The 27955-nt window shown below is 41.9% G+C and overlaps 2 protein-coding genes across 3 annotated transcripts in view; one reads left to right on the top strand and one right to left on the bottom strand.

Moving 5' to 3' along the window:
- Nucleotides 1-27955, bottom strand: part of MYOM1 (myomesin 1) — a 289844-nt gene that overhangs the window by 118872 nt on the left and 143017 nt on the right. The window lies entirely within an intron of this gene.
- Nucleotides 14647-27955, top strand: part of EMILIN2 (elastin microfibril interfacer 2) — a 33962-nt gene continuing 20653 nt past the window's right edge. Inside the window, exons 1-2 of one of the 2 annotated variants that reach the window (XM_052703446.1) lie at nucleotides 14647-14841; nucleotides 15016-15138. In XM_052703446.1, the coding sequence (XP_052559406.1) occupies nucleotides 14717-14841; nucleotides 15016-15138 (248 nt within the window). In that variant the 5' untranslated portion in view covers nucleotides 14647-14716. Of the gene's footprint in view, nucleotides 14842-15015; nucleotides 15139-15782; nucleotides 15913-27955 lie in introns of those variants that run through there. The other variant, XM_052703447.1, reaches the window with a different exon arrangement.

Below are 27955 nucleotides of genomic sequence, written 5' to 3'. Positions count from 1 at the left end.
AATGGGAATGGGATAAATCCCGTGTTGCTGTTGCAGTGTGCTGTTATGCAGACATGTGGAAGCTTGCAAGTAATCATTTCCTTTATTGGCATTTTAATCACCATTTTGAGTTTGTAATTACATTCTGAGTGGAGAGCCTCCAGACGCCAAAGGCAGTTTATTGTCATGCAAAACTTGGAAGAAAAAAGGCTTTCTGAAAGTGGGTGGTCAGACAAAAACTTTGACTTATTCCATTGGACTCTGGAGGAGTATTTTGTCTCCCTGCAGAACTAAGCCAGTCTAGGAATCTGCACCGGAGCATCGAACCTGTATAAGCTGTGACCATTTTTGTCCTCCTACTCTGCAAATGCTTTGAGGCAATGGGAGTGCTGGAAGAGGGGTGCATACTTGTCCAACACAAAACAAAGCCTAAAGAATGCTTGCTTTTTCCACTTAAATATGACCTGTGTGTTTGGGCATAAACTTGTGATGCTGCCAGAGCCTCTTCTAACAAACTCTGTGTCCCACATGTCCCCAGATATAACCAAGAGCTCTCAGGGAACTCTGAATGAGAGCACGTGTACCGGGGATAGGGGAAGCTGTGTGAGGAATGGTGATGGCTTAAGGAATCAGCTATTTTTGACTTGGAAATTTGATTCTGAGATTTCACATCTGCAATTTGACATTTGTAATTTGACATTTGTAGGCCTCTGTTGCTGGATGCTTCCAAAATCTAAACAGCCTGGGGCTACAGGTTTGGCTCATCATGGAGGCTACTGACAGGTGACTTCAAGTATGCTCAAGAGGCTCACTTCTGTGGTAGGAATTTCTTAGAATTAGATGATGAAAACACAGAGAAGACAAGCAGATAAGCAAAGACTCCTGGAGACAATAAAATCCCTGATAAGTATGCAAGAAATAATGTGGAAACTGAATGAGAGATGGACACGTATATTAATACTACACAGAATTACTGTGGTGAGACTCCTAACAGCTTAATTCTGTTTCCAGGTTTACAGACAGGCTCAGACTCAGGATTCCGGTGATTATACATTTCAAAAAAATCCACTCTATACAGTAGATTTTCTAATAAATCATTCATGCTAAATGCCATATGCCTTATGGACAACTTTTCCTCCCATTTGTGGTCATACGAGTTCCTTGGGTCTCCAAATGATCACAGGGACAGAATCGATGTTAAATAAGGTTTGCTGGTGCAAGCAGCCATTTTTTAAAAGAGAAAGAAAACACTCTTTTTAAAAATTTCATATTCTACTTTTTACTTTTCGCTCTGTATGTGTGTGACTCTCAGATCAGAGCCTCAGTTATTCCACTAGTCTTCTGTGAATCATGGCGTGGGAATGCGTGTTCTAGGCCACACAACTATGAGTCATTTCTATATTTATATTTCAGAAATATAAGTAGTAAACTCTAGAAAATATTAAGTGGGCTTGGAAAAAGAGAACCTTCTGTATATATATATATATATATATATATATGTACATGTCATACAAATGTGGTGTACGTATGATGTATTTCATGTACTTTACATTAAAAAATGTCAGGTATTCTGGAGAAGAGTTGCTTTTTAGATACTGACACACTGATTCCTAAATCCAGAGATATACTTTAAAATTTCTTTCTTCTGAAGTGGCTCTGTGTGCTCTTCTCTTTGAATGGCAATGTATGTGACATGATGTAAAGAAGGACTGGAAACGTTACTTTAGCAAAATGTGTTGAAGTGCAAACAGCGAGTGAACTTTTGAACTCTTTTTGCATTCTCAGAGGATCTGGAGGGGTCTCTGCCAGGTTCAGAGAAAGAGCAGAACATGGATACTTTTGTTAGAATGCTGGCAATTGGAATTATCTGGAATCAGCATGGTTTACTCAGATTTGTTTGTATTCCAGCTTTTGCACTAGGGACACAACTAAGGAAATTCAAAGCTCATTTGTGCCTCATGATGCAAAACCAAATGATCTTTTCTTTCACCATTTTTTTTCCTTTTTCATTTTCAGATCTCAGTAGCAAGATCACACTTTCAAGCAGTCTGTCCGATTTTTTTCATGTTTTAGACCGTCTTACCATAAGAAAACTAGCATAGCCATAAAACAAAGGATATTTATGACTTTTTTTTTAGAGCCCAGCTTATAATTTCAAATTGGATTTCTCATGAATAAGTGTTACTCAGTTTCTCTTCAGGAAGTTTCCTTTATAGGAGTGAGTAACAATCAAATCCCATGTCAAATGCATGATAACATTATCGAAACACAGGAATTTGGGATCAAAGAGTGTGCTGGTTAGCTTTGTTGCCAAGACTGTTCCAGATCCTTATAAAGACGTGCTGACACATCGATGCAGTGTGTGAAGGAGCTATGTAGAACATTTTCCACAGTGCTACTTGAAATGTAAGTCATTCCTTTGTTGGAATCTCTCTCCTGCATCTGCAGAGATTGCATACAAAAAAAGTAGTAATGAAAAAAATACACCATCTTCCTGGGGGGTAAGAAATGGAAAGAAATCTTTGCTCTTTTTTCTGGGTTGGCAAAGCAGAAAGTTCAGTGCTCTGCATTAAAACAATCTTTCAAGAAACATTTACGATACACTTAAAACTTTGGAAATCACAAGTTTATTAATTGTCACTTCATTATGCTGTCCTCAGCCTTCAGAATGTTCCAAAACATTCCAAAATCAGAGCTCTCACTTTTAAGTCTACTCAGTTTTTGGAGCCTACTTGCTGCATCTCATGTGCACACTGTGCTGATGGTGCATCTCTCTTCCCTCCTTTACACAGTGCTCCAGATTCCTGGAAGAGAAGAAAAAAACTTGTGAGAACATTCCTGAGTTTTAGGCAATGCCCATTACTGGTCTTGGAATACTTTGACATAGCAACAGAGACAGAGAGAGAGGGAGAGAGATTCAGCAGTATTCAAGCCTAGTTAACATTCACTTAAGTTAAAAAGAAACAATACCATCTTAGAATCCATAAGGTCTAGAATTTTTATTTGCATAATTGCCTCTGTTGGCAGACCTTGTAAAAAAAAAAAAAAAAAGAGCTTTTGTAATTCTTGCTGTTTCTCTGTATATGTGTTTATTTATTAAAAACTGAGAAAGAGCTTTGTGAATGGTAAATGTAAATTGTTCATTAAAAGGTAATAGGAAAGCCAGAGTCTTTAGGATGAAAAAGAACTATCAGGTTATCTCTACCAAAGGGTCAGAAAGGCTTTGCAGATGAAGTGCTGGATGTCACTTCACTCTTTTTCTTTTTTTTTTTTTCCAAACTTCAGTTAGAAATCTGGATGTTCTTTCCAACCAGGTTGGAAAGTAAAGATGATTAAATAAGATTCATTTCTGTAGGTAGTAATGCATTGGGCTCAAGTGGGAGTTGCTGGTTGTTCTGTAAATCTGAAAATCAACCCATTGGACTTCCACCCTAAGAGAACAATAAGCTGGCTCTGTAAGTAAGTACCCATTTGTTAATATGACTGTGATGACATGTAGACTGTGGCTACAGCCACAAAATCCAGCTGTTCGGGATGGCTTAACTGCTCATTAGTAACCTGCGTTCAAAGTAAGGCTTTTAAAATCTAATGGATTTTTCTGCCTTTTTCTTAATTTAAAATATTAGAAAAGAACCAAGGTCCTAATAATTGCTGGAGAGCAGTGCAGGATGGGTCTTATTTTTTCATCAATTTGGACCCCTACTGCATTGCATAAATGTCTCAGCCAGGCATAGAAGCTATCATTCATCTATGAGTTCACAATTCCAAATGTTCCAAAAGTGTTTGTTTTCTCCAGCACCAAGAACATGCTGCCATATCAGATGCTAACAGTTGAAAGCACAGGAACGGGAGGCCATAGTTAAGATTTCCCATCTGAAACAGCAGTCTGAATCTACCAACAAATGTTTGTGAATGCTAACGTGCATTTTTTGTGTGACCTTATTCCCTGTATAACACACCAGTTAAACACACTGTCTAGTAAGAAAAGCAAGTAAAAAAAATTGTTGGCTATTTATTTTGTTGGTGTTCTGCATAGATTCACAGCAACTACCCACTTTTCTCATACCCTCCCTACCAGTTTGCTCACGATCTAGGACCACAAATGGATAAACTGCCTTACTAATAGTCCCATTACAATGTCAACTGCAAACACAGCAAGCAACTTTATACATATTGCTCTTGCTTATTTTCACAGACAGTGTGTGCTTTGCACAGAGACTGAAAGCTAAAGCTGTAGCTCCTATAACCTCCAAAAGGCCCAAGATAACCCTGTCTTTAACAGCAGTTGAGTTGGTTGTCAGTGTAGTATCTTTTATAACAGCTTTTTCTTGCCAATTGCAAAACAGGACCAGGCCCTAGAGACAGTCTGTAGAAAAGGATTGTTTTGTTCCCACCCCTGGATGTGTGTCCAGCCTATGTTGCAATGCTTGGCAATGGGGGCATGTTTTCTTTTTCTTTTTGCTAACTACCTGGGGGGAAAAAAAAAGAAAAAAGAAAAAAAAAAAGAGTATATCCCTGCAAAGAATCTAGGGTTGAGTTTTAAGCTGAGCATCTGACTCTTCAACACACTAAAGCCTGGAAGCAATTACGAAGTCTGAACACTCAGAAAAGTTTTGCAAGTCACTAAGAAATGACTCAGGCAAGAAGTGCTGTCTGTAGATTAAGGGACATGTTGAAATATCAATAACCAGTCACCACAGACTGAACTGATGGAAAAGAAGGGAAAGTGTCTTTTATTCTGTGTTACAATAAGCATTATTCTGTAAGTTTCAAGTTTATAACTTGACCTAGATAAGCAATGTTTAGTAGAGAAAGCTGGCACTACAGACATGGGATAAAACAATTGTTTTATTTGAAGGCTGAACTGTAAGACAGCAGAATGAAGAACTGTGATGCTGAGACTGGTTAGAGAAGTTAAAATCTTTGCTGCCTTCTAGTATGCCACATAGAAAATACTTCTTTAAAACAATCTGCATTGCCAACTCTGTAACAACAACTCAAAAGGACTGCTCAAGATCAGAGACAGTTGAATTAAGACATTGCAACTGCAAAGACCTAGCAATAAAAAGAACTGGGAGATTAGCTTAAAAGTTAGGAGATTTTAAAAGCATATAATTCTTAGTATTTGCTTTTTTGTTTCTGAGTCTGTCGGATGGTTGTGAGTCAGGTTTTCAAATCACTCTCTGCAAGGGAATGCCAGAACTAACTTTCTTGCAACACAATCTGAAGTGCTCAAATTATGCTGGAATTCCAGGAACTGGAGCTTGAATGAAAAACCAAAATGCATGAGATTCTGTAATACTAAAAAAAATAAAAAATAAATTAAAAAAAAATTAAAAATACAAACGAAGAACAGTGATTGCACAAACTATTTTTCTGCCTCATTTTTTTATAGAAGATTGATATAACAAACGTATCCCATAATCTAACAATGATAAGACTTTCCTCCTCTCAGGATTTCACTGTTGTATCTTATTGAGTTTGTTGAACTGATCAGACCTCTCTAGGAATAAAGGCCTTGGGAGCATTCCCACTTTTTCAGAGCAGGAAGAGCAGCTCATCCGAGAGGCAGTGAAGGTTTGGCAGTCTGAGGATGCAGTCAGTGAAATGGCTTTTGCAAATTATCTAAAACTGCTCTAAGCATTTTCAATTGCTCATAATTGGTGTTTCTAGAAATTTGGCATACTTGAAAGGCTGTAGATACAGATGTCTTCTTATGTGACAGATAACCGTTCCTATAATCTCCTAATCTGCCGTATACTATTTGCAGTAAAACTACACTGTAATTATTATTTGCAGTGAATTCCTTGACCTTTGATTAGGAAATATCCTCCAATATACTTCACTTTATTCTCCCCAAGTTTAAAAAATATTTCTATAATTACAGCCTCTGCAGTACTATTTCTTCATTAATAATTGTTAATGACAAATGACAAGGAAATGACAGGAATGAGATGGTGTGGTTTATTAATTAATGTTGCCTTCAAGTGTTCTATTGGCGGAGGTGTATGAAAGCCTCAAAAGGAATTGATGTCATACAGAGTTTTTGGTTTCAGGTGAGAAAAATGAAATTCAAAACTAAGCTGCACCTGTGTCTCAGATAACTCACAGATTCTACTGAAGTCTGAAATATTCCAAAACGTGTTGACATTTATCAACATTAATAAATGCTTAATATCCTTTAGATATGCTAAAGGATATTAAGATGCAGAACTGAAACTTCAGTGGTTAGAGATGAGGCATTTTAAGCGTATATTCATGTATTCCTCACCTTCCACTACTTGTAATTAATTACCTGCATGGCTTGTTAGGAGACATGTATTTAAACCTACCTACCCACTCACTGGATAAAAGCCATCAGCATGGCTATTGCAATGTTTCTGTATATCCCTGTTCTCAGTGTGCTTTGCTGACCAATGCATGGTTCTGCTTCAACCTACCATGCCTGCACAGAAGAATTGCAAGAATCATAGTATCATAAAGGTTAGCAAAGACCTCCAAGATCATCAAGTCCATCACTACCCAAAGAACATGCCCAAAGAACTTGAGTCATGACTGCTCTCCCACTGGGATGGCAGAATGAGTTGGTGCCCTTGGCCCACCACACTTGAACAAAGCAAGAGCCAACCAAGTTGAGGGAACATCTACATTGATGAGGAGAAAAATTAATTACTTAGTGGATCTCACCACCACAAGATTCTCTGAGGCCAACTACTAGGATGTATTTGAGGAATATCATCTCTCAAATAAGACAAATTCCAAAAGCTTTGACACAGGGTGGCAGTAAGGCACACAATGCCTTTTCCCACAGACAAAATGAATGCAGCTGGTGATGTTATCTACCAAAGATTTGATTGAAACAAATCCTGGGTAGTTAATCTCTAATTCCTGTGGAGATGTAAGCTTTTAACCCCCACCAAATTGGTGGGAATGAAGGAATTACCTGCTTCAAGATGTTGCCCTTGGCTGATTTGGAATTTTTAATGATCAAAACAGATCACTGCTATCATGAGCTTATGTAATTGCAACCTTGAGAAATTAAATACAAATAGGTCTGATTAAGACACAATTAGGCATGTAATTTTGACACAATGAGAAACATTTATCAAGAATAATTTCTAGAATAATCTCTCGAATAAACGTATTTTCTTTTTTGTAAACTCTGAACTAAATAAGAGAAAACATTTCCTTTTTTTCCCCCAGTTTAATATGCTTCTTAATATGTTTGTCTTTGCAAGTACACATCTCTTCACAAGACATTTAGGATCGAATAGGGCAACACTTGCAGCCCTCCCCAGCAGGCAGAGGGCTGAGGAACAGTTTTCTCTCAGCCCAAACCAATAGAAACTTGCATTGAGAAGAAAGTACAGTACATTAAGACAAATGTGAGAATAACATTTCACAGTGTTTGAGCTATAAACAGAGCGAGACCCTGCCCATTCTTACCCTGCTGCACTTGACACCTCCTCTTTCCACACCTTCCTATCTCCAGTACCTTTCTGTGTCTTATCCCAAGTTACACTGTTGTGCAACCTCTCACATTTTACTGCATCTCCTTCTTTCCCTTTTTTTTTTTTAACTTCTCTCTCATTTTTTGAATTGCCATTTCCTTTGAAACTCTCAAATGATAACAAGAGAATCACAAACTGCAAAAACTCATCAGATGCTTTCCTTTGCACATCATGTGACATTAAAACAGTCACTTCAATACAGTACTGGAGCCTGCAGATGTGTTGACAGTCAGTATGTTTGCTGCCTGAGTCTGATCTGGCTGCAAACTTTTTTTGTGTAGAAGCTGTGTGTTTATCTTTATGAATCGGGCTGTGGTAGCCTTATACTATTGTGGAGGAAGTTGCGCTCATTTTGTAGATCTGTTTGCACATCAAAGTGTTACAGCCTCATTCTGTGTTTTAGGAGGTTGCTGCTGTCATCCCATAAGAAAGCACCTTCAGGGACCGAGCAGGGTGAGTGACTCAGAAGACAATCGCCTTGGGGAAGGATGATGAGGGTGATCCCCAAGAGAGATTCTCCTCTCCATAGTTTTATGTTTGTTTTATGTTTTGTTGGGTATCACTGCTGCAGGCACTGGAGGCCTGGAGCTGTCATTTTGTTCACCACAGGCTGTCTGCAGATAGTTTGAACAGCAGCTTTTGAGATTAAAGACAGCCACATACCATCAGCATGTAGAGAAAATGTATGACTAGATAAGGCAGAAATAAAAATAGGTTTTTGGTTTTGTTCTTTCCTTTATTTTGCTTTTTCCTGTAACCTCAATGAGATTTCACGGGACATGGACAGCATGTTGTACCACGCTGGGGAAAAGCTGGGAGAAACTAGAGAAGCTGAAGTAAATTGCTCAGTGTCTAAATGGCTGAATCAGAAAAATGAGTTAGCCTGTATAAATCCTCTTTTAAAAACACAGTGTGACTACAGAGAGTCATCAAGTATTTGCAGTCATGGTCTTTACCTAATGAGGTCTTACATAAAATATTCCTGGCATTTTTGTGTTTGGTTAGATCATTTTGAAACCCAAACTTCCTTTATAACCTTAAATCATCTCCACAGTGTGCAAGTTCAAAAGGAGTTACATTTCATTTTGAATGAGGGAAAAGGAAAAAAAAAAAAAAAAGATAAGAATCAGAAGAAACATACAGAGTGCCTCCTTAAAACTATCAGTCTTTATTTATTTTTAATTGGATAATTATTAGGCTTGGAGTTCTTTTCTCCATGAAAGCAAGGAAGACATTGGGAATTACAACTTTAGGTTTCCTGCCTCTTGTTTTCAGAAAGACCTTCTTTATTCTGAAATACTGCGCCACCACCAGAGGTGAGATACCCAGACCAGAGTAATACGTGTAGCTGTAGCCAAATGTGATGATTATTGATTTCATGGCAAACAAGACTGGAAGAAACTTTACAGCTAAAGTGAACAGTGCATGCTGTTTTGGACTCTGTCTTTAAGTATGTTTCCGTTATTTGTAGGGTTTTTGAAGGGTCTGTGTGCAGGCAGCAGGAGTAGCATTGTAGGAACCAACTCTCCCCTTTGCACTTGTAGGTTGCAGTGGCCATAGCCATGGAAAGAACCAAAAAGCACTGTGCATCATTTTCATTGAAGTCACATGGCGATTTCATTAAATCAAAAGTAAGCAAATACAGAGGGAAAAGAAATCTCTTACCCATATCTGCTCTATTCTCCTACCATCATCTGCCAAGAAATGCTGATCTCCTCTATCTTCTTTCCAGCACGCGTTGACTTCTTTCACCTTTGTGCATGTCAGCCACCCAGAAGGCTCTTCACTGAAAGATCTTGTGGAACGTTAAAAAATTTCCTTATGATCATCTCTTCTGCTCTACTGCCTTCTCCTTTGGCTCCAGCCTTGCTGTGGCAAGAAACCAGTGGCAACAATGGCTTCAGCCTCTCACACTATATGCTGAGAGTACAGGAGAGCATTTATCTTTCCTAAGGAAGCAGTGTAGACCTTAGTCACTATGTCTTCTCATATGTAGTAGTTATGTGTATTTAGTACAAAGCGGATACATTCCTCAAGCATGAAAAACTTGTGGCTTACGACTCACACTATTCCTAATGCAGAACAATGGATATTGATCTCTGCTGTCCTGGGCTTGAGGCCTTGAGCAGATTGTAACAGTGTGCTGAGGGTCTGCTCAGATAGCTGTTCCCAGGGACCCAGCAGTTGTTTATCTTATTCTTTAGGCAAAACCATAACTATGACCACAGCACCAGTTTTAATACAAACACTTAATGCATGCCACAACTGGGCAATGTTTGTGCTGCAGTTGTAAATCACTGATTTGTTTTTCTGTCTAAACAAGTAAACCCAGCACAAACATTTATTTTTATTTTTTTTTTTTTTTTCTCAAAAAGAAAATAACTCAAAGAAGAAGAGATGGAATTGCCAGGTTGCCCACTTGTGTGGTGTGACACCTGCCAGCCTGTTCCATGAAGCCCACACAATACCACTCCACCAGAGCCTAGGGAGGGAAACACGGCACTGCAGATGTGGCATAAGCACCGGCCAGGATGGCATTGGCTCTGCATGCTCCACAGCTGCAAGAGTGCACAGAAGAGTTCTGCTTCAGGACTCTTCTGTGAATTGACATCTTCATAGCCACAGAACTGTTATGGCCCTCCAAGGTGGCTCTTCAATAAAAAGTAAACCAATATCTTCTGTTCTCTCTCTTTATTTGTTCACCCTGGCTAGGTCTTGTTTTTTTTTTAGTTTAACATCTCTGCAAATAGTCATTTAATTAACAACTGACATTTGCTTTTCATTTTCTCATTAATTTTCATTAAACATTCAGAGGTAGAGGTGTGTCTGTCTGATTTCAGAGATGACTGTACCTAGAAAACAATGAAGGCTGCTTCTTGCAGCGGGGAATAATTTTTTTGAAGATATCACAGTGAACAAAAGTAACCCACAATATGAGATAAACAGAAGGACACCAACCCATGACTTGAATTATAAATGTTGATGTTAGGATTAATCTGTAGCAACAGGCAGAGCAGGCATCGTACTGTTAAAGGCACATTTCTCTTCTGGAGCTCTGCAGTAAATACCCCGGTAATGTTTTTGCTGTTTGCTCTGCCCGCCCACTCTGTGCACTTTCCTCTCTTTGGCAGGCATTTGCACGTGGCCCTCGTTGTTTTCCCAACATCATCCCGTTGCGAAGCATTAAAGTGCAGTCTATCCTGGTGCTGAAAACACAGCCTCACAGCACAGTCAAGGGAGATACACTTCAGAATAATGTAAAAAGACTCACGTCTGTGATGTCTGTTTTCCAGCAGCCCGTGCTGCTGACCCCTCTGGTCACCATAGCCTTCTCTGTGCACTTGCAGATGACATGCTCCATTTGGAGGGAGGAGTGCAGGATGCTTTCCATGTACTGTAAGAACTGTCTGTCTTGGGATTTCTGTGAATTTCAGAGATGAGAGGATGTAGCACAGCAAATTAAAGTCTCAGCATAGCTGTCTCCTTGAGAGCAATATTAACCTTAATACTTATACTCTGAAATAAAACTTGTTACACCCATAGAAAAAATGCAGCCATTAGCAGAGCTTGAAGCACATGTTTGCTGTGCACCTGAGTTGAAAATTCTCCAGTCAAAGCCAAAATTCTTCTTCTGGATATTGTTGAATCCACTGATATCATAGGTCCAGTGTGAATATCATAGGCGCTGAGGTCAATTCCAAACATCTGCCCCAATTCATCCATTTTTATTCAGCTCAATACTTCTCAGCACAAATCATCCTCTGCCTTACCGAGCCACGACAAAACTTCACTCTCAGCCTTGGTGTTTGCATTCAGGCTCCCACAGGGCTCTTGTGTCAGTGAGGAGAGGTGAATGTTGCTGCAAGATTTTGTTCTTCACTGTTATGGTTTATTTTAAATTCAACAAATTCAAAGACACATCATGCTTTGTAGTGGAATCATCCTATTACAGTAATGGCAAAGCAAAGACAGCAAGTACTATCCGGGTTCTCTTTCACAATATTTACAAAGTAATTGATCCAGACAGCAAAGGGACAACTCCTCTCTATCAGAAAACAGGAGAGAGATGTTCTTGCACAGTTCTCAAGTAAACAAATATTTTTCTGAGGACAGAATCCTAAAGTCACAGGCAACTCTTGGCTCATTACTTGCCACAACCAAGAGGGGAGGGAAGGCTACCGGGGCTTTCTGTTCTAATAGTCCCGTATAACACTGATCGTTTGATCAATCAAGCATTGGAGTCATCGTCCCTGGAGGTGTTCAGAGCCATGTAGATGTGGCACTGAGGGACATGGGTCAGTGGGCATGGTGCTGATGGGTCCATGGTAGGACCAGATGAACTTAGTAGTCCTTCTGACCTTAATGATTCTATGATTTCCATGATTCCACGATTATTCAATTTGCATTTCAGAAATGAACACTCTTGGCAAATCATGTCATAGCTGCCTCATCTTCCCTCACCAACATATAAGCTCTCTGCTTTGTGTATGGCAACACATTTGTTTCATGTTCATTTTGGTTAAATTAGCCTTTTAATTTTTGTGCCGTGCAGTCATTCTCAAGATGGGCATGACCTCAGTCTTTCATTATTTAATCCCTTTGTGGGATGATGTACAGCTCTTGCACGCTGATCATCACTTTTGGAAAAGGACCAACTTCAGGAGTTCCCTGACTGGATGAGGGGGAAAAGGAAGGAAGAACTGTTATTACTTTTTAGGGGCTGAACTGTAGCTTTGTTTTATTCAGATTGGAGAAACTCCAAATAATTTCTGCCAGCACAAATAATGATGCCTGAATGTCATGCTGTTGCAAATGCAAACAGCAGAATGGTAAATTACTTACTAGTTGCCTGAGGTGTAATTTCTTACATAGTGAGGTGTTGCCCTCTTCAAAGAGGGCGGAAGGATGACATTTTTTCTGGTGAAACAGGTTGGATTCAAATGATTGCAATACTCTCAGCTTGCCCCATCACTGTTTATCACTGGTGAAGTGATGCTGTGCATGTGTTTCTCTTCGGGGCTGTGGATAGAAAGTGCTAGTGTAGGTTCCCAATGAAACCTTGTCTAAAAAGCAGTCTGAAAGCATAATTTTGACCCCTGTGTTTAAAGCTTATTTTCCTGTCAGAGTTGGAAGCTGAGAAAGTGAAGTAACGAAGGCAACAGAAGATGCTGGATAAGGCTGACAACGGCCAGCAGACGAAAGCTGCCTGTTGGGGCAGGCCTGACTTGACAACCCAGCCTACAACTCAGAGCAGGCCACTGCCTAGAGCAGAAGAAAGGGCCCAGCCCTGCTGCCTGCTCTGCCTGCGTGTGAGACCTAGAAAGCCAGGGCTTGGCTGTAGCCAAGGGAGGCTCTGGAGCACAAGGACTGGGTTGGGACCAATCACGCTCTGCAGCAGTCATCACTGCTCCCAGATCTCCCATGGGCCTCATGGTAGCTGCCCAGCTCCTGACTCTCCACCCAAGTACTGTTCCCTCCTTCTCTTCCACATCCCGGGTGGGGGCAGCCTTGCAGCTTTATTCAGCTGTGCTAAGTTCGATCGTGGCGGCTTTAAATACTTTACTCATTGTCAAAGATGTTATGAAAGCTTAAGGGACTCCTGAGTCCCTGCCCTCCACCCTTCACGTAGTCCTACAGACCTGCTGGAGCTTGGGGTGAGGAGCTGGCCCAAGGTTCAACAACAGTGCAAAACAAACAGTTGCTGACTGCATAGTCTGAATGGCTGTGTCTGAGTGATGGAGGCAGAAGCCATCAGGCTGCTGCTGAAGGTAACACTGGACAAGCATGGCCTGCAGCAAGATAAGAGCTCCCATCACCTGTGCAGGCTTGATGAAGGCACCAGGCCTCCTGCACGCTGCTCAAGCACAGCACAGAATCACAGAATCACAGAATTGTAGGGGTTGGAAGGGACCTCTAGAGATCATTGAGACCAACCCCCTGCCAAAGCAGGTTCCCTACACCAGGTCGCACAGGTAGGCATCCAGGCAGGTCTTGAATATCTCCAATGGGCTCTGCCTCTAAACCTCAAAGGACAATGTTGAAAGGATCACTTCAGAATGAAACAGGATCTGGTGAGGACAGAGGGCCTCACTGTGATCTGCAGAGCAGAGAACCTGCCACTGGCTGCCTGGAAGGGGCACGTGGTCCAGTCAGAGTGCCTGGAGTGCACTGAAATGCAAGTGAATTCCAATAACCATCACTACCTGCTCAGCAAATAATGTATCTTATGGCTGTCACTTGTCTAAAAAGAGAATTTCTGAAGTAGTTTTTAAATGTGTGTTATTTTTTACCCATATAGGTTAGTTTAGAAGATGTGTTATTGGTGTTGTGATGCTTGCTGCAGGATGAAGGGCAGAAACTGTCTTATAGACACAAGCTCCCTGACACCGAAAAATCAACAGGGCTCACAAAGAATTTAGACTTCACTGGCTCTTACGGCATCCTGAGCTTAATAAAACTGGGCACATGAGGGAAAAAAAAAAGACCCTTGGGAAGTTACTGCTTTTCTGCTTGCTCCTTGAGCTCTTGCCATCTTTTCTGAAGTAGCCAGGGCAGAAGATGCAGCGTTGGATGAGCTTATTCAGCTTATTCCTGCTCATTCAAGACAAAACCTGGAAATCAGGAGAAGTCAAAGAAGCTCATGGCATAGGCAGACGGCAAGGAGAGGGTGCCTGCACTGGGCCAGTCTGGATGAGCCACTGGGCTGCACATAAGACTGCCCGTGGCATCACCACAGTCACCTCCAGCGGGACAGTAGGGCCACGCATGGAAGCAGAGCCCCACACCTCCCAGGTAAGCACCGCCAACTTCCCACGCCTGCGTTTGCCCTACTCGAACTGGAGCCCCGCGCCCAAGGTTCCGGGGCAGCCATCCCCACGGGGCCCCTCTCCCAGCCGGTCCCCGGGGTCCCCCCTCGGGAAGGGGGAGCGGGGCCCCCGCTGACGGCGACCGGCGCCAAGCGGAGCCGGCGTCCATCCCTCCGCCTCGGCGCTGCCGCGCTCCCCCTCGGCCGGGGAGAGGGGAACGGCGGGGGGCGGGCGGGGAGCGGGGCCGGCTGGGTCCGATCGGGCGGGGGTGGAGGGAGCGGCGCCGGGGCCGGAGGGGCGCGGAGCCACCGCGGAGGGCGGAAACAGGGTGGGGGGGATTTGCGTCAGTGAGGGAGCGGGCAGAGCGGCGGGGCGGGCGGACAGACGGACGGAGGGAGACGGCGAAGAGGGACTCGCCCCATGGAGCTGAGCCCCGGGCCCGCTGTGCCCTCGGGCTGGGCGCTGCCGCTGCTCCTCGCCTTGGGCGCGGGGCTCAGCCACGCCACCCCGCACCTGCGCTACTCCCGCCCGGGCTCCCGCAGCAAGTGAGTACCCGCGGGGCAGCGCCGTGCTCGGGCGGGGTGGTCGCACGGCTTGGGGGGCCGTTGCAGGCAGCGGGTTGAACCGAGGCGGGCTGGGCTGCGGTGCCGGGACGTGCGGGGCCCCTCGCGCCTCTACCGCTGCCCGGCGCTGACGCCTCGTGTCTCTTCTGCCCTCAGGAACTGGTGCGCGTACATCGTGAACAAGAACGTCAGCTGCTCGGTGCTGGACGGGACCGAGAGCTACGTCCAGGCCCAATACAAGTGCGCCTGGAACGAGTTTCCCTGCCGACCGACCCCGGTGTAAGTAGCCGAGGAGGAGGCGGTGTTAGGAAGGGAAGCGCTCAGTTGTACGAAGTCCTCCTGAAGCCTAAGCACGATCCCGGCGGCACGGAGCTGCGATGGCCGTGCTCTGGTTGCACCCCAAAGCGAGCACAGCCCGGGCGAGACGGCCGTCCTTCTCCAGCCTGCGGTCCCCGAGCACGCCCCGAAGCCAGCGCTCTCTTTTATTGCAAACATAAGGCCGCTGGAACTAATTAGAGCCACATTGAATCTGTTGGTGCGTTCGCTGTGCGAACTGACCGGCATGGGGGAGCTGTGCTGGCACACCGCGCCGTGCTGCCTGCCCGGGCCCGCGGGCCGCTGCCACGGGCGTCTGGAGCCCAGCACCTGCTGGCTGCACACCTGTGTGCTGCTCCGGGTTGTACCGGGCTGTGTGCTGAGCACGGCGGGTCTGGGGCTGCTCTGCGCAGCTGGATCAGCGAGTAACAGCAAGGGAGAGCCAGGAATGTGAGCCAGTGTGTTTGCAGCTCCTCCATCAGTTGCCCGTCCAGCAAGAAGCACAGCCAATGCAGAGATTTGTGCAGGGCGTGATGCAAAGTTGCTCGTTTGGTTTAGCTTCACGTGATCATTAAAAAGGGCGACAAAGCTGTGAAGGGTGTGGAGTGTTATGGGAACCAGCTGAGGGAGCTGGGGTGGTTCAGTCAGGTGAAGAGGAGGCTTAGCAGTGACATTATTGCTCTCCACAGCTGCCTCAAAGGAGGCTGTGGCAAGGTGGAAGTTGACCTCTTCTCCCAGGTAACAGCAATAGGACAAGAGGGTATGGGAGTTGCACTGGGGGAGGTCCAGGTTGGATATTAGGGAAAACTTCTCAGAAATAGTGATCAGGCAGAGGTTGCCCAGGGAGGTGGTGCAGTCACCACCACTGGAGATGTTCACAAAGGAGGTAGATGTGGCCCTCAGGGACGTAGATGGTGAGTATGGTGAGAATGGGCTGATGGTTGGACATGATTTGAGAGGTCTTTTTCAAACTTCATGATTCTGTTATTTACCGTGAGCACACAGCAGCCTGCAGAGCGAGCATCGCTTAGAGCTCAGTCTGCTGTGTTGAGGCTGTGTTGTCTCGCAGGTGGAGCAGGAAGTGGAGACAGCTGCACTGCTCTGTGGCTAATCTCTACCAAATTCCTTTCCTCAGTTTCCCCAATGGAAGAGCAGCAGTATTTTGCGCTCTTTTATTGGAAAATTGAACATGATGAGTGCACTGTGAAAGTATCTCACCTTCTCCAGAAGTCACTGGGAAGACTCCCAAATTTTGGGGGGCTCAGGCTTACACTTGGACTGAGCTGATGGCAAGGATTCTTTTAGGACAAATAACTGTTTTTGATTTTGACATGTGGGTAACTGGTTTTAATCTGACTTGAGAAAGTGAGGCCATGGTTGATACTGCTTGGTGCCTGGTGCTACTGGAGTGAACTGTGTATGATGATGGCACTGCCTTCCCGGGGCCTGGGACAATAGATGTTGGGCATTTGGCATTTGAATGCACTGCTTTTTGTTTGTTTGTTTGTTTAGAAAAATAGCTTTTCTCTTTTGGGATATATAAATACAGGAATTTGAGGCAAATAACAAAGGCAGCAGGCAGCCAAGTCACACTGCCTTGTGTAATTTCCCTTGTTTCTCTCTGGAGTATTGAACTGGCCACTTTGGACTTTTGATTGAGGCTGTGTAATGGAGCGTACACTCCGTTGCACAGTCTCAGTAGTGGAGCTGTGGAGGAGTGAGGAAGGGTTACAGCTGAGCTCTGTGGACACATAAATCAGCAATCATGTAAGTAAGGAATTTCAGAGGTGGTAAATTAGCATTTTCTTAGACCATCTGCTAGCAGATGATGAAGAAAGTGCAAAGGCATCGCTTCTGGCTTGGGAAGTTCCTGAGCCACGAACTGGTTGAACTGGTGGCAGTTTTGGCGGGAGTCAGAAGGGGAAGCCCGGCTCCAGTTGGGGACCGAACTGGATGACCTTCAGAAGTCACATCCCCTTCCAGATTACACTCTAGTTCTAAGAAATTGCACTGCCTGTCCTTCAGCTTTTCCTACATGTCTGGAGATGGCTGCTGTTGGAGATACAATATGTGGCTAAACAGATGTTTGTGCTTGCCTGCTGTGGCCAATCTCATGGAACTTTTCTGTTCTTTGAGAATGGAACTGAATACTTAATGTAAGCCTTTGTTTCCTGAATTTGACTTTCTGGTGAACGTAAGTGTAGTTTTATTCATACCCCGAGTGGCAACTGCTACCTAATTCCTCATTCTTAACATAAAATGTTCTAAGTACCTGTTGTAGCAGCAGCCAGTGAACACGGAAAGCAGCTGGAATGTCCTTTAAGCAGATCCTATCAAAGTCTTGAAATCTTATTGTGTACAAAACGATCTTCTCATAGACAGTGACTTATTTTTCTGTCTGTTGCTGGTATGCTTGTTTTCTTAGTAGCAGAGTAAGAAAATAACTAATCCAATATGTTTGAAATACATTGTTCAAAGCCTGCACACCACTGTGCCCAGGAATAACTTCCTTCAGGTGAAAAGTATTGTTTAATTGAGAAGGAATAGTGGTTTGAATAACAAAATGTATTTATATGTTTGCTAGCTCAGTGCCTAGCTAGCAAATAGAATAGAACAGGAAAGAGCTATAAAAGAAACAAAGAAATGGCTGTGAGGATTTTTCTGGAGTTGTTCTCTTTTTTTTCCTTTATATGTGGGCATAGAGAAGTTAAAAATTAACTAAATAGTAGAGATTCATTGGAATAAACAACAGTCCCTGTGTAGTCTCCTTCGGATACTCTTGATTTATCTGAGACCTCATTCTGTTACAGACATGGGGTACAGGGAGATCTGAATCAAACAAAGAATTTGACTGTATCAAAGATGTATGGGTTTTATTAGTACTTGAGCTGGGTTGGTTTTTGGTCAGTCACTGGATGAGTTGAAGAGCCCTTCTGGTGTTTCACTACAGCCTAGCTTTTGCACAGCAAGTACTTAAGTAGTTCTGCGCATTTAAGGCGCTGTGAGTATTTCACTGCCTTCAGCATACAGTGTGCTCCTGAGTTCCAAGTGTTTTTCATGTATGGGAGTGTTAGGTGTTGCAGATATGAATTATTTTTTGTTTCAGTACAAACAGAAAGCTCTTGTGATTAAGCCTAAAAATTATATACATGCATGAGCCCATTATGTCCATTCAAATATCATTCTACTCCTAAAATGTTAAGTGGAAACTCAGGAAATAATTAAATTTCTTTGTTCAAATGTTTTATAGATATTTGGACTAAGTAATGTGTTTCCTTGCTGAACAGTTAGGGGATGATTAAGGCGTCAGGGATAAATGTGAGTTAGTGTGGCTGCCTGAGAGATAGGAAGAGAGGGAGTATACAAAGAAGCAGCAGAAGTGCCCTTTGAAGTATGTTCCCTTTGAAGTTCGGGGACTCCTGATTTATTTTATTTAGAAGTGTGACTAGTGAAGGAGAGAGAACCTTTGTTATTAATGGGTCACAGGCATGAAGGATACTAATATGAAAATATTAGTCTTGTTACGCACCAAAGAGAACTTTTATATGTGAAATTTAGCATTGTTTCATAAATAACTGACTTCTCCCCACTTACTGTGCTGCAAATTTCCTTTCCTGGCTTTCTTGTGAGTAGTTTAGAAACTTAAATAGCTTAAAAGCAGATTGTACAATCTCCTTGACTAGATTCTGTAAACTCTTGAGGGCTGTGGATCCGCTGTAATGCCCCATGGTAGAGGGGCTGGAGGAGCAGGGAGCCTGGGCAAGACTTTCAGGGACATGATTAGTGGGCAGTATCAGTGGTAGGTGGACAGTTGGGCTAGATGATCTTAGAGGTCTTTTCCAACCTTAATAATTCTCTGATTCTGTGTTGGACATTTCTCTGGTCAATGTAGCTGCTTTGGCGTGGGATGTTGTTATAGGATTGACTATACCTTAGATGCTCCAGCTTCTAGCCCAGCATTCTGGGGCAATTTTGCTTTCACTAGTAAAGTTAAATTGATAATAAGCCAGCCTGTGAGGTGAAAAAGGGGAGTGCTTTCTGGTTTTTCATTGTTGCTCCAGAACTGGCAAGCAGGATGTCCCTGCCCGTGGAGAGCTGGAGAGTATGAGGCAGTAAATCAAACAGAAAAACTTAGACTAGGAGGAACCACTGGAGGTCACGTAATTGCCCCCGTGGCCCCCAGCTAACAGCAGAGCTAGCTTTAAAGTTGTCATGTTCCCAGGGACTTGAAGAAAGGATGTTTATCAGATCCCCCAATTCAGATAACAGTCCCCATTAATTCTGTGCATGTGCATGTAGATAAGTGTGTGCTCAAGTGAATAATGAGTCAGGTCACCTGTCTTTAGCTTGTGGGGAGTGGATTTTGTGATTAACTGTGAGCGTCTTATCTTAACGCTAACGATCAACATGTAGTAAGCAACCCAATTACTGCAGTAGGTTGCACATGCTTATAAAACTGCCAAGAAGGTTATAAATGAATCAATAGCTAAATTAGCAAACCTTTCCAAATCTCTCGTTGAGCAATATTTTCCAACTTCTTGTATTAAATAACCTTAAACAAGCCTGCTCCCAAAGCAAAGTTCAGTCATTGCCAAGGGGAAGACTTAAGGCAAAAAGACCGAAGTAACTTTAGAGGCTGTTGCTGCTGGTTTTCTGTAACCATAAATGTCAGGATAGATGACTATACTGATTAGTTACACTCGGCTTTAAATAACCAATATACAACACTTATTAATAAAAATATTTTGAGAAGTGGAAATTTTCCTGCTGGCACACAGGATGTCAGACTTCCAGTTCAGTTCAGATGGCTGTGTTGATTTATCGTTCTCTGGCAACCTCAGAGCGTCCTGGGTGGAGCACACCAGCCCTCGTCTAGGAACATATAGTAAATCCACATGTAGTTTTCAGTTCTTGAACAGTCCCAGTGTTGTTTTCTCTGAGAATGCTCACTTGATGAAAATGGAGCGGCATCAGAGCGCTCAGCACTGGGCAAATCAGACCTGAGACATACAAGTCAGTACAGGATCAGACACTGTGCTTGCCTCTGGCTTCTAGCAGTGCATATCTCATCAGAAAAACTTTCAGGATGCACAGAAAGTTGAGGGCTATTTCATGTTTCCCCTTGAAATATCTAGAAAAGTCTTTAGGGATTTATTTTTTATTCCTCCTTAGGTATTCTGTATGCAGCAGAATTTCTTTGTACAGGCTCCAGCTAGCTGTCTGCATAGGGAGTTTAGCCTAAGGGATTCTGCATTGAAAACAGTAAGGAAACTTAAACAACTTCAGAGCATACTTCAGTTTCCTGGAGTGCTTGTTTGATAATCTTTGAGAGACTGCTGAGCATGGTAAACTTTCCTGGCAATCTCCCTGAGCTTGAAACTGTGCATCTCTACACACTCAGTGCAACAATGACTTTCTTCTCTGTGAATTGCACAGGGGATTTTAATTTCATGCATCATTCATAGTTTGTTGCTGTAATTCAGAAAGCCACACACTGTTCCTCAATTCACATTAATGTAAATAATTATACTCCTTTGTGTTCTTCTGGTTTGAGAAGTATATGACTTACAGGTCTGGGGCCTCTTCTGTTTCCAAAATAACAGATTGTTAATTTTTGGGAGCTGCAGGCCCACTTAAGGTCTATTTTGTCATAAATCACCCCCTGGAAAACAAAAACAAAAGAAAAAAAACAAAAACAAAAACAAGTAAGAAATATTTTGCATCATTAGAAAGCGAGCAGTTCCTGATTTAGACATTGCTGATTATTCCTCCCCTCTTCCCACAGTTCTAAGGATATTTGACCTCCTTGCTTTCAGTTCTCATCTTTCCTCTCCCCTCCAGGTCATTTTGACCACTTGGTAAAGTATTAGCTCTCAAAGCAAGGCTGTGCTTTGTTCTGAAGGTTGTGATCTCAGCTAATCCCACAGGCTGGCTCTTGTGTTCATAACAACGTTGGTTATCCATTCTATGTATTCAATTTGTATGTTTTCTACTATTCGCAGTAGCTCACACTTAGAAATAAGCTTGAGTCTTGGACAGTGGAAGCAAAAGGGACACTGCTGGAGCTGTTGTTTCTCAGGGAGCTTTGTCAGAAGCAGTACTCTGCATTTTCACTTGGCCTTTGCACTGGTGTAAGGTGAGAAGCTTGGTCCCCACTGCAGGCTGGAGCAGGTGAAGGTGTTGTAAGCATGGGAGCTGTTGCTGCATCCCTTTCTGTTCTGTCACTATTGAACTTCTGCACAGTGCTGTTCTACAAAACTCCTTTGGGTTCTTGGGCTCTAATATCCCATTTTAGTTTGTTTTTCTTTTGTTCTGTTTTTGTAGAGTCAAAGAATCATTAGATTTGGAAGGGACTCCTAAAGGCTATCTTGTCCAACTCCCCTGCAATGAACAGGGGCCTCTGCAGCTGCATCAGGCTTTTAGTAGCTTATTGTTGGTCTATCAGCATGTGGTTGACTGGCATATGTTTATCTTGTGACAAAATGGAAGGAAGTAATCATGTAAGAAGTACAAATCTCAAGAACAAAGCTGTGCTTTAAGCAATACCTACAAGTTCCTTAAATGCATCTTATATATTTGTTTCTCTGTTCGTAGGTGATGCCTGCCTAGCTTTCAGAGGTAATAATTCAGTAACATTAAGAATATTAAAATCTACACCTGAAACTTAGTTTTTCATCATTTTTTACTGGAGTTTAGTGGTCAGCATATTAAAAATAAAATCCTCAATGACTGACATATATTCCAATCTCTGTCTCTCCATGTATATGTAGATGCATACCTCACTGTGAGACCTATCTCACTGAAAGACCTCTTTTGCCCCTCTTCTGTTTAAAAAACAAAAAACAAAAAAATTTAAAAAATCTGGTGAAATTGTAACATTATTTTGGATACATTGAATCAATGCTCAGCACAAAAGAGAACCATGTGAAAGATTAGGTTGCAGTGAACTGATTTTGGTCGGGTGGTTTTCTGATCCTTTGCTGTCACCAATAGATGATGGCACAGTATTCTTTAGAGATAAAAGAAAGCAACTTTTGTCTATTTGTCCTAAAGTGCTGATGTGCTGGGAATAGAATGGGAGAGAGGGATCTTGGAAAGCAAAACTGACCGCTAAAGTAAAAAAGCAAGGATAAAGATGAGACTTTCGTAAGTCTGTAAGAAGTAACTTGGTGTCTCTAAATGCCAGATCAAAATCAATAACCATTTTTGGGTTTTTAGGATTCTTTTAAAATAGATTTTTAGCACCTTGACTTTTAAGTTAATCTGCTCCTGTCAAAGCGTCTTTCCACCAGTTGCTCTAAATGCCTTAGGACAAATTCCAAGTAAAGACATATTCTTCTTAAATTAAGCTCATCTGTGGGCTAGGGCTGAAGATAGCTGCCACTGCTGCTGTGTAGATTAGCAGCTGCCAGTGCTGCAAGATTATAAACGAGCAAAATGCAGAGATGGGATTCAACTCATCCTAACTTCACTTCTTTGCCCTACAGAGATATACGTACGAGTATGGAAATTTAGATATCTACAGTTACGGTGACTCAAGTGCAGGTCAGTAGTGTCCAACATGCTTTTTGGTTAATCATATGAAAATAGGACTTCAGGATGGGATGCTGTCCTGTTTAGACTCAGCTGGCTTTTCTGTTCCCTTAATGGCACATGTGGTTCGTGCCAATCCATACACTGTAGGCAGCTGAAGTTAAGCGTCCTGAATCTCACTGTTAGTGACAATGACAAAACATCTGCTTGGTTTCACTGGAGCTGGAATTTCTGCTACCTTTTGTAGGGGCTACAAGTAGGTCTAGAGAGTTGGGAAATAGAAGACGCTGGGCTAACTACTACTAGCTCAGTAGCTGTGTGGGAGGAATGGACAACTTAGGTATATTTTCAGCCGAAGCCCCTTCAGCCTGCAAAATAAAAAAAAAAAAACTTTTCCAAAATGAGATTGCATTTCATTTTATCTTACAGGTAAGTGATGTGTGAGGAGGAGTTGTATGCTACTCCAGCACCCCCATTGAAGTATATTGGAGATTTGGATGACTGGGATGTGCCAGAGCATACTAGATCATTTAGAAAAAGTGGATCTACATTCAGTGAAAGCATTAAGTAATGAAGATTAGCTATCTTATATTCAATAAGACCACGATTTGCAGGCCTCTGAAGTTATGGGACCTGTTCCAATGGCTACAGAATTCTGGACTGACCTTGAAGTTTTGTGCTCAGAATAAACATTTTATGCACTGCTTATGTAGAAACATGCTGATTCTGCAGTCCCTTGCTCACAGTGAGGATGTGGTGGCAGTTATCTCCTTGCATTTCCCTAAAGATTGAATGTTAATATCTAGTTACAGAACTGAGCCATATGTTTTCCCACCAGTTCCGTCCAAATGTTTCTGATTTGTTTTATCGCTGTTAGGTGACATTCCAAATATCAGTGCTAACTGCTTCCTTCTGTGGTTTAGCACCATGAGAAAATTATAGCTCATTCCATAGTCAAAACGTCTAGCTTTTGAAGCAAACATGTATTTTTAATTAAAGCGTTTTCCTAAGAAAATACTTTCCTCTCAAAGAGGAAGAGACACTGAACATTACTGCTGCACTGTACTACTTCAGTTCAACTATGAAATATTTAGTTATTAAAAATGGAGAGGTACATTACTGTTCTGAATGTGTTGTCTCATTTGATCAACGTGTTGAATTCATGGTGAAGGTAGTAGGCACTAGTTGCTAAAACTCTGTCATGAAAAGAGTCCTAAAAACCCAGCTGTTCTTATTTTCTTTCTTACAGGGAAAGATGAGACTGTTGAAATCACTCTGTTCATGCTTTCTAAAAGAATGACCTCATTAATATTATTTGACTTAATTCAACAAAAGGATATGATCATCTTCTTTAGCTGGGGGTCCTCATGGGTGGGTTACTGAGGTACAATAAATGCTGGTGGTACAAGTTTTAATCATATAATAAAAACATTGCAATCTGTGAGATACTTGTAAAAATAATTGTGACTATTAACACTTACTTGAATAGCAGAAATCAACTGGAGGAAGACTTAATGTGTTATTAAATCTTATTAAGTTATGTTCCAATATTTGCAGGCATTAAAGTGAGGCCAGAGTTCTTTAACAAACTTGAGGAACTTTTCTGAATCTGTTTGACTAAACTGCTTCCTTAGGTAACTGTGTAGAGATTCACATCTATGAGATAAAATATAGGTATAAAATATTGTTAAAAGCTGTCCAGTTGTGTAGAGAAGCAACGTTATATTGACGTTGTCTCTTTTCCTATTCCGAGTATATTTTGTATGCCCTGATATGAATATAAGTGAGCAATTTGATTGAAAGTACTGCAAATATAAATACAGACTTATTCAGTAGCTCCCGATCCTATGTCATTAATTATGTAGAACTGCAAATTATTTTTTGGTTGCTCTCTCTACCAGAAAGTTATGTTTTGCTTTTGTTCTGTCAGAACCGTTTCCAAGAATATAATTGTATTTGGTGCTATTACACTGTTAAATGCTGGCACAGCCCTGGAAGTCTGTGGCTCCCCCAATGAAATCCACTCTGTGAGCAAAGTTCTGGCTTTAAAAACCTCTTTTAAAAAGTTGTATAATTTGCCCATATGAAAAATATTAAGCATGATTCCTTCAGATTTTTTTCTGTGTTGTTCTTTTGTATATTATAGTGTCTTGTAATTTACTTTTAGCTGAATATTGAAGTCATCTGAAGGTGGCTGCATTGATGAACGTGACAGTAGAGAAAGTATGCATAAACTTGTCTGAGCTCTGATTGAAGTGACAGAAATGGTATAAGGAAAATTGTATAATTTGAGTAATCAAATACGTATTTTGCACTACAGTTGTTCTTATTCCTTTTACAGAATTGTTTTTAGCTATAAAACATTATATATATATATAATATATATATATATGACATATAGCGTAAACATTCTCTATGGAACGAAATAAGGAAATGCAACTTGGTGGTGTCTGAAGACGGTCAAAATAGTTGGATTTGCAGGAGGGATTTTGGCCCTGAAAGTGTGGGAAGGAACACACACAGAGCTGTGAGCAGTTAAGTGCTTTATGGAAATCAGAGCAAAGTATGTACTACCATTTCCGGCACAGGAAAATTGATCTGGATTTTGAGTTTGTACTTCAGCAATGTGGTGCTTGTGTGAGAGATGGTAATGGCTCTTCAACCACTTCAAACCCCTAAAGCGTCTAGCTAATCCTGACACTTCTCTGCCTCTAGCAGCTGGTTCAAAGGGAGGGAGTTGTACCCAAACTCCCTAAGTGAGATGTGGTTTAACATTCAGATAAGCAAGAAGGAAAAGGAAGTTCATGGGTGGCTGGGATGTTGTCCTTTCCAGTGGTGCCCTCTATGCTGCACTCATCTATTTAATTTTTAAGCACTTGACCTTGAGATGTCTGCACTTTACATTTGTAAACAGCATTCAGCAGACGTTTTCATGAATGCAGTAAAAGAAACTATGAGCTTGAAACCAGCCCACAGCTGTTTCTTGTATGCTATTGCAAAGGTAAAGAAAAAAGAAAAAAAAAAAAGACTGGAAACTCACTTGGAGTTAATGTTCACCAAGTCAGAATCAGAAAACCAGATAACCGCAGATAACCGCAGCAGACCACTGTACCTGGGAGTGGCTGACAGACAGATTTACAGCCAGACCCACCCTTGCCTTTCTGTTAAAAGAAAAGAGAATCCAGTATGGCTTGTCAGACTGACTACTGTTTGGCCCCAAAACAGTTGTGAAAAGAGGACAATATCTCTGGTCAAAGTAACTTATTGCCCTTTAATGAAAGGTTAAAGGGTAGATAATGGCAGAACAAGGGGAAGTGTTTTTAAATTGAAGGTGGGAAGATGAAGGTTGGATATCATGGGGAATCTCTTTACCAAGAGAGTGGTGAGGTGCTGGAACAGGCTGCCCAGAGAGGTTGTGGATGCCCCGTCCCTGGAGGTGTGCAAAGCCAGGTTGGATGGCGCCCTGGGCAGCCTGGTCTAGTATTAAATGGGGAGGTTGGTGGCCCTGCATGTGGCAGGGGGTTGGAGATTCATGATCTTTGAGGTCCCTTCCAACCTTGGCCATTCCATGATGCTGTGATTATAGATGAAGTGGTAACACAGAAGAGCACCAAGTATTTCCTCTGTGCAAAAATCAGAATATATTGTTGCAGAACTGGAGAAGAAACAAATTAGTATTTAACACTTTGAACTCCCCCACTTCAAATTTGTGAGGCAGCTCACCAAAAAGCACACAGCAAATAGCTATCAGATGTAGGACATATTAAAATTACGTCTGTGAAGTAGGAGATGTTGCATAAATATATATATGTATATATATAATTCTTTAATTATGTATAAATGTGGCAGGAAAAGTCATGGAGATTGACAGTTAAACTCTGTTACATTCAGTACGAACTGCTTCACAGTTGGCGCAATACTTTCCATCTGATAGCTAGTTACTGATTACTTTGAGACAAAAGGGGAGTTTGCATACTAATACAAGAAAACATTTAATGAAACATGGAGTCGATTCTTTGTGATAGCACAGCTGTTTCTGGTTCTGCACTGTATTCTCTGTGTCCTAAAAGACATCCTGTATGAATGAAATCTGTTGGAGAGCCCTTGTTGAGCCCTTTGCTGCTGCCTTTTGTTTCTTGTATGGTATTACTACTCCAAGGGCACCTCAGTTGGGAAGCATGTCTGTCTTTAATGGAAGCAAACTGAAACAGTCTTCAAAAAACAAGACCTAAAAACTGTAGGCACTATACAGTTAGTTTTATTCACAGAAAGGAATTGGTATGAGGAATTGGGATAACTTTTTTTTTATGTTGAATAATGTGTTCCTATATACCACTGTTCCTGTATACCACTCCTGTTGTATTTATTTTCCTCATTTAGTTGTATTTATTCCATATTCTTTCTTTATTACATATTTACTTTTATCAATCCAAATAAGCTATTCCTTAAGTTGATGCAGTTTTTATAAAAGAAAACAGCTTCTGAAATTTGGCTTGGGGGGGATTCTATATTATACGTGCATAAGGAAAACTGTGAAAATAGTCTTGGTTAAAGAAAGTTGTACAGTTAGAAGCAGTTTGCTATTTAATAACTTTTGAGCAAATAATTAGGGATCCTTGAAGTTGTGTGCACGTAACGTGCAGAGGTTTGTCTGCAAGACCCTCTTGAGCTTAACTGGAACAATGAAGTGAGGAAGAGTTGCTTCCTTCACTGGCCCTTGCCTTTCTTCCAGCTCCTTCTTTCATGTCCTTATCTGACTCATGCTTTCAGTGTTTTGTCTTTTCCTGGAATAGTTTTCCTGGCTTTAACTGCTCTGTACACACAGATCATGAGGAATGTTTAAGTGGTGACTATGGAGAGACAAAGCTGGCAGAAACATTTTGTGATATCAAGTTACTGCTGGAGGAGCCTCATGAGTTGGTTTGTGATGACAAGTAGTTAGAGGAGAAAAGTTTTGAATTTATAGAGTAATCCATACTCTGGCAGTCACTGTTACTCTCAGCAGTCATCTGGTGGATGACCCTTCCTCCAGCACGTTATCCCACTTGCTCTGGCCATGCTTGCTCTCCCTGAACTGGCCTTGGTTAAGTGCAGGTAACTTTAAAACCTGGACTAAAACATTTGTTCATTTGGTGTTCCAAGAAGAAAATGAAGTACATATGAAATGATTTTAAAGGGAAAACAGTCTTGATTTTAGGTTTGATCTGGATAACAGATGAGATTACAAATAATTTAAAATACTCTCTGT

This window comes from Tympanuchus pallidicinctus, unplaced genomic scaffold (genome assembly GCF_026119805.1).
Source record: "Tympanuchus pallidicinctus isolate F22 unplaced genomic scaffold, pur_lepc_1.0 scaffold5, whole genome shotgun sequence".
Classification (NCBI taxonomy): Eukaryota; Metazoa; Chordata; class Aves; order Galliformes; family Phasianidae; genus Tympanuchus; species Tympanuchus pallidicinctus.
This window is presented reverse-complemented; position numbering and strand designations above follow the sequence as displayed.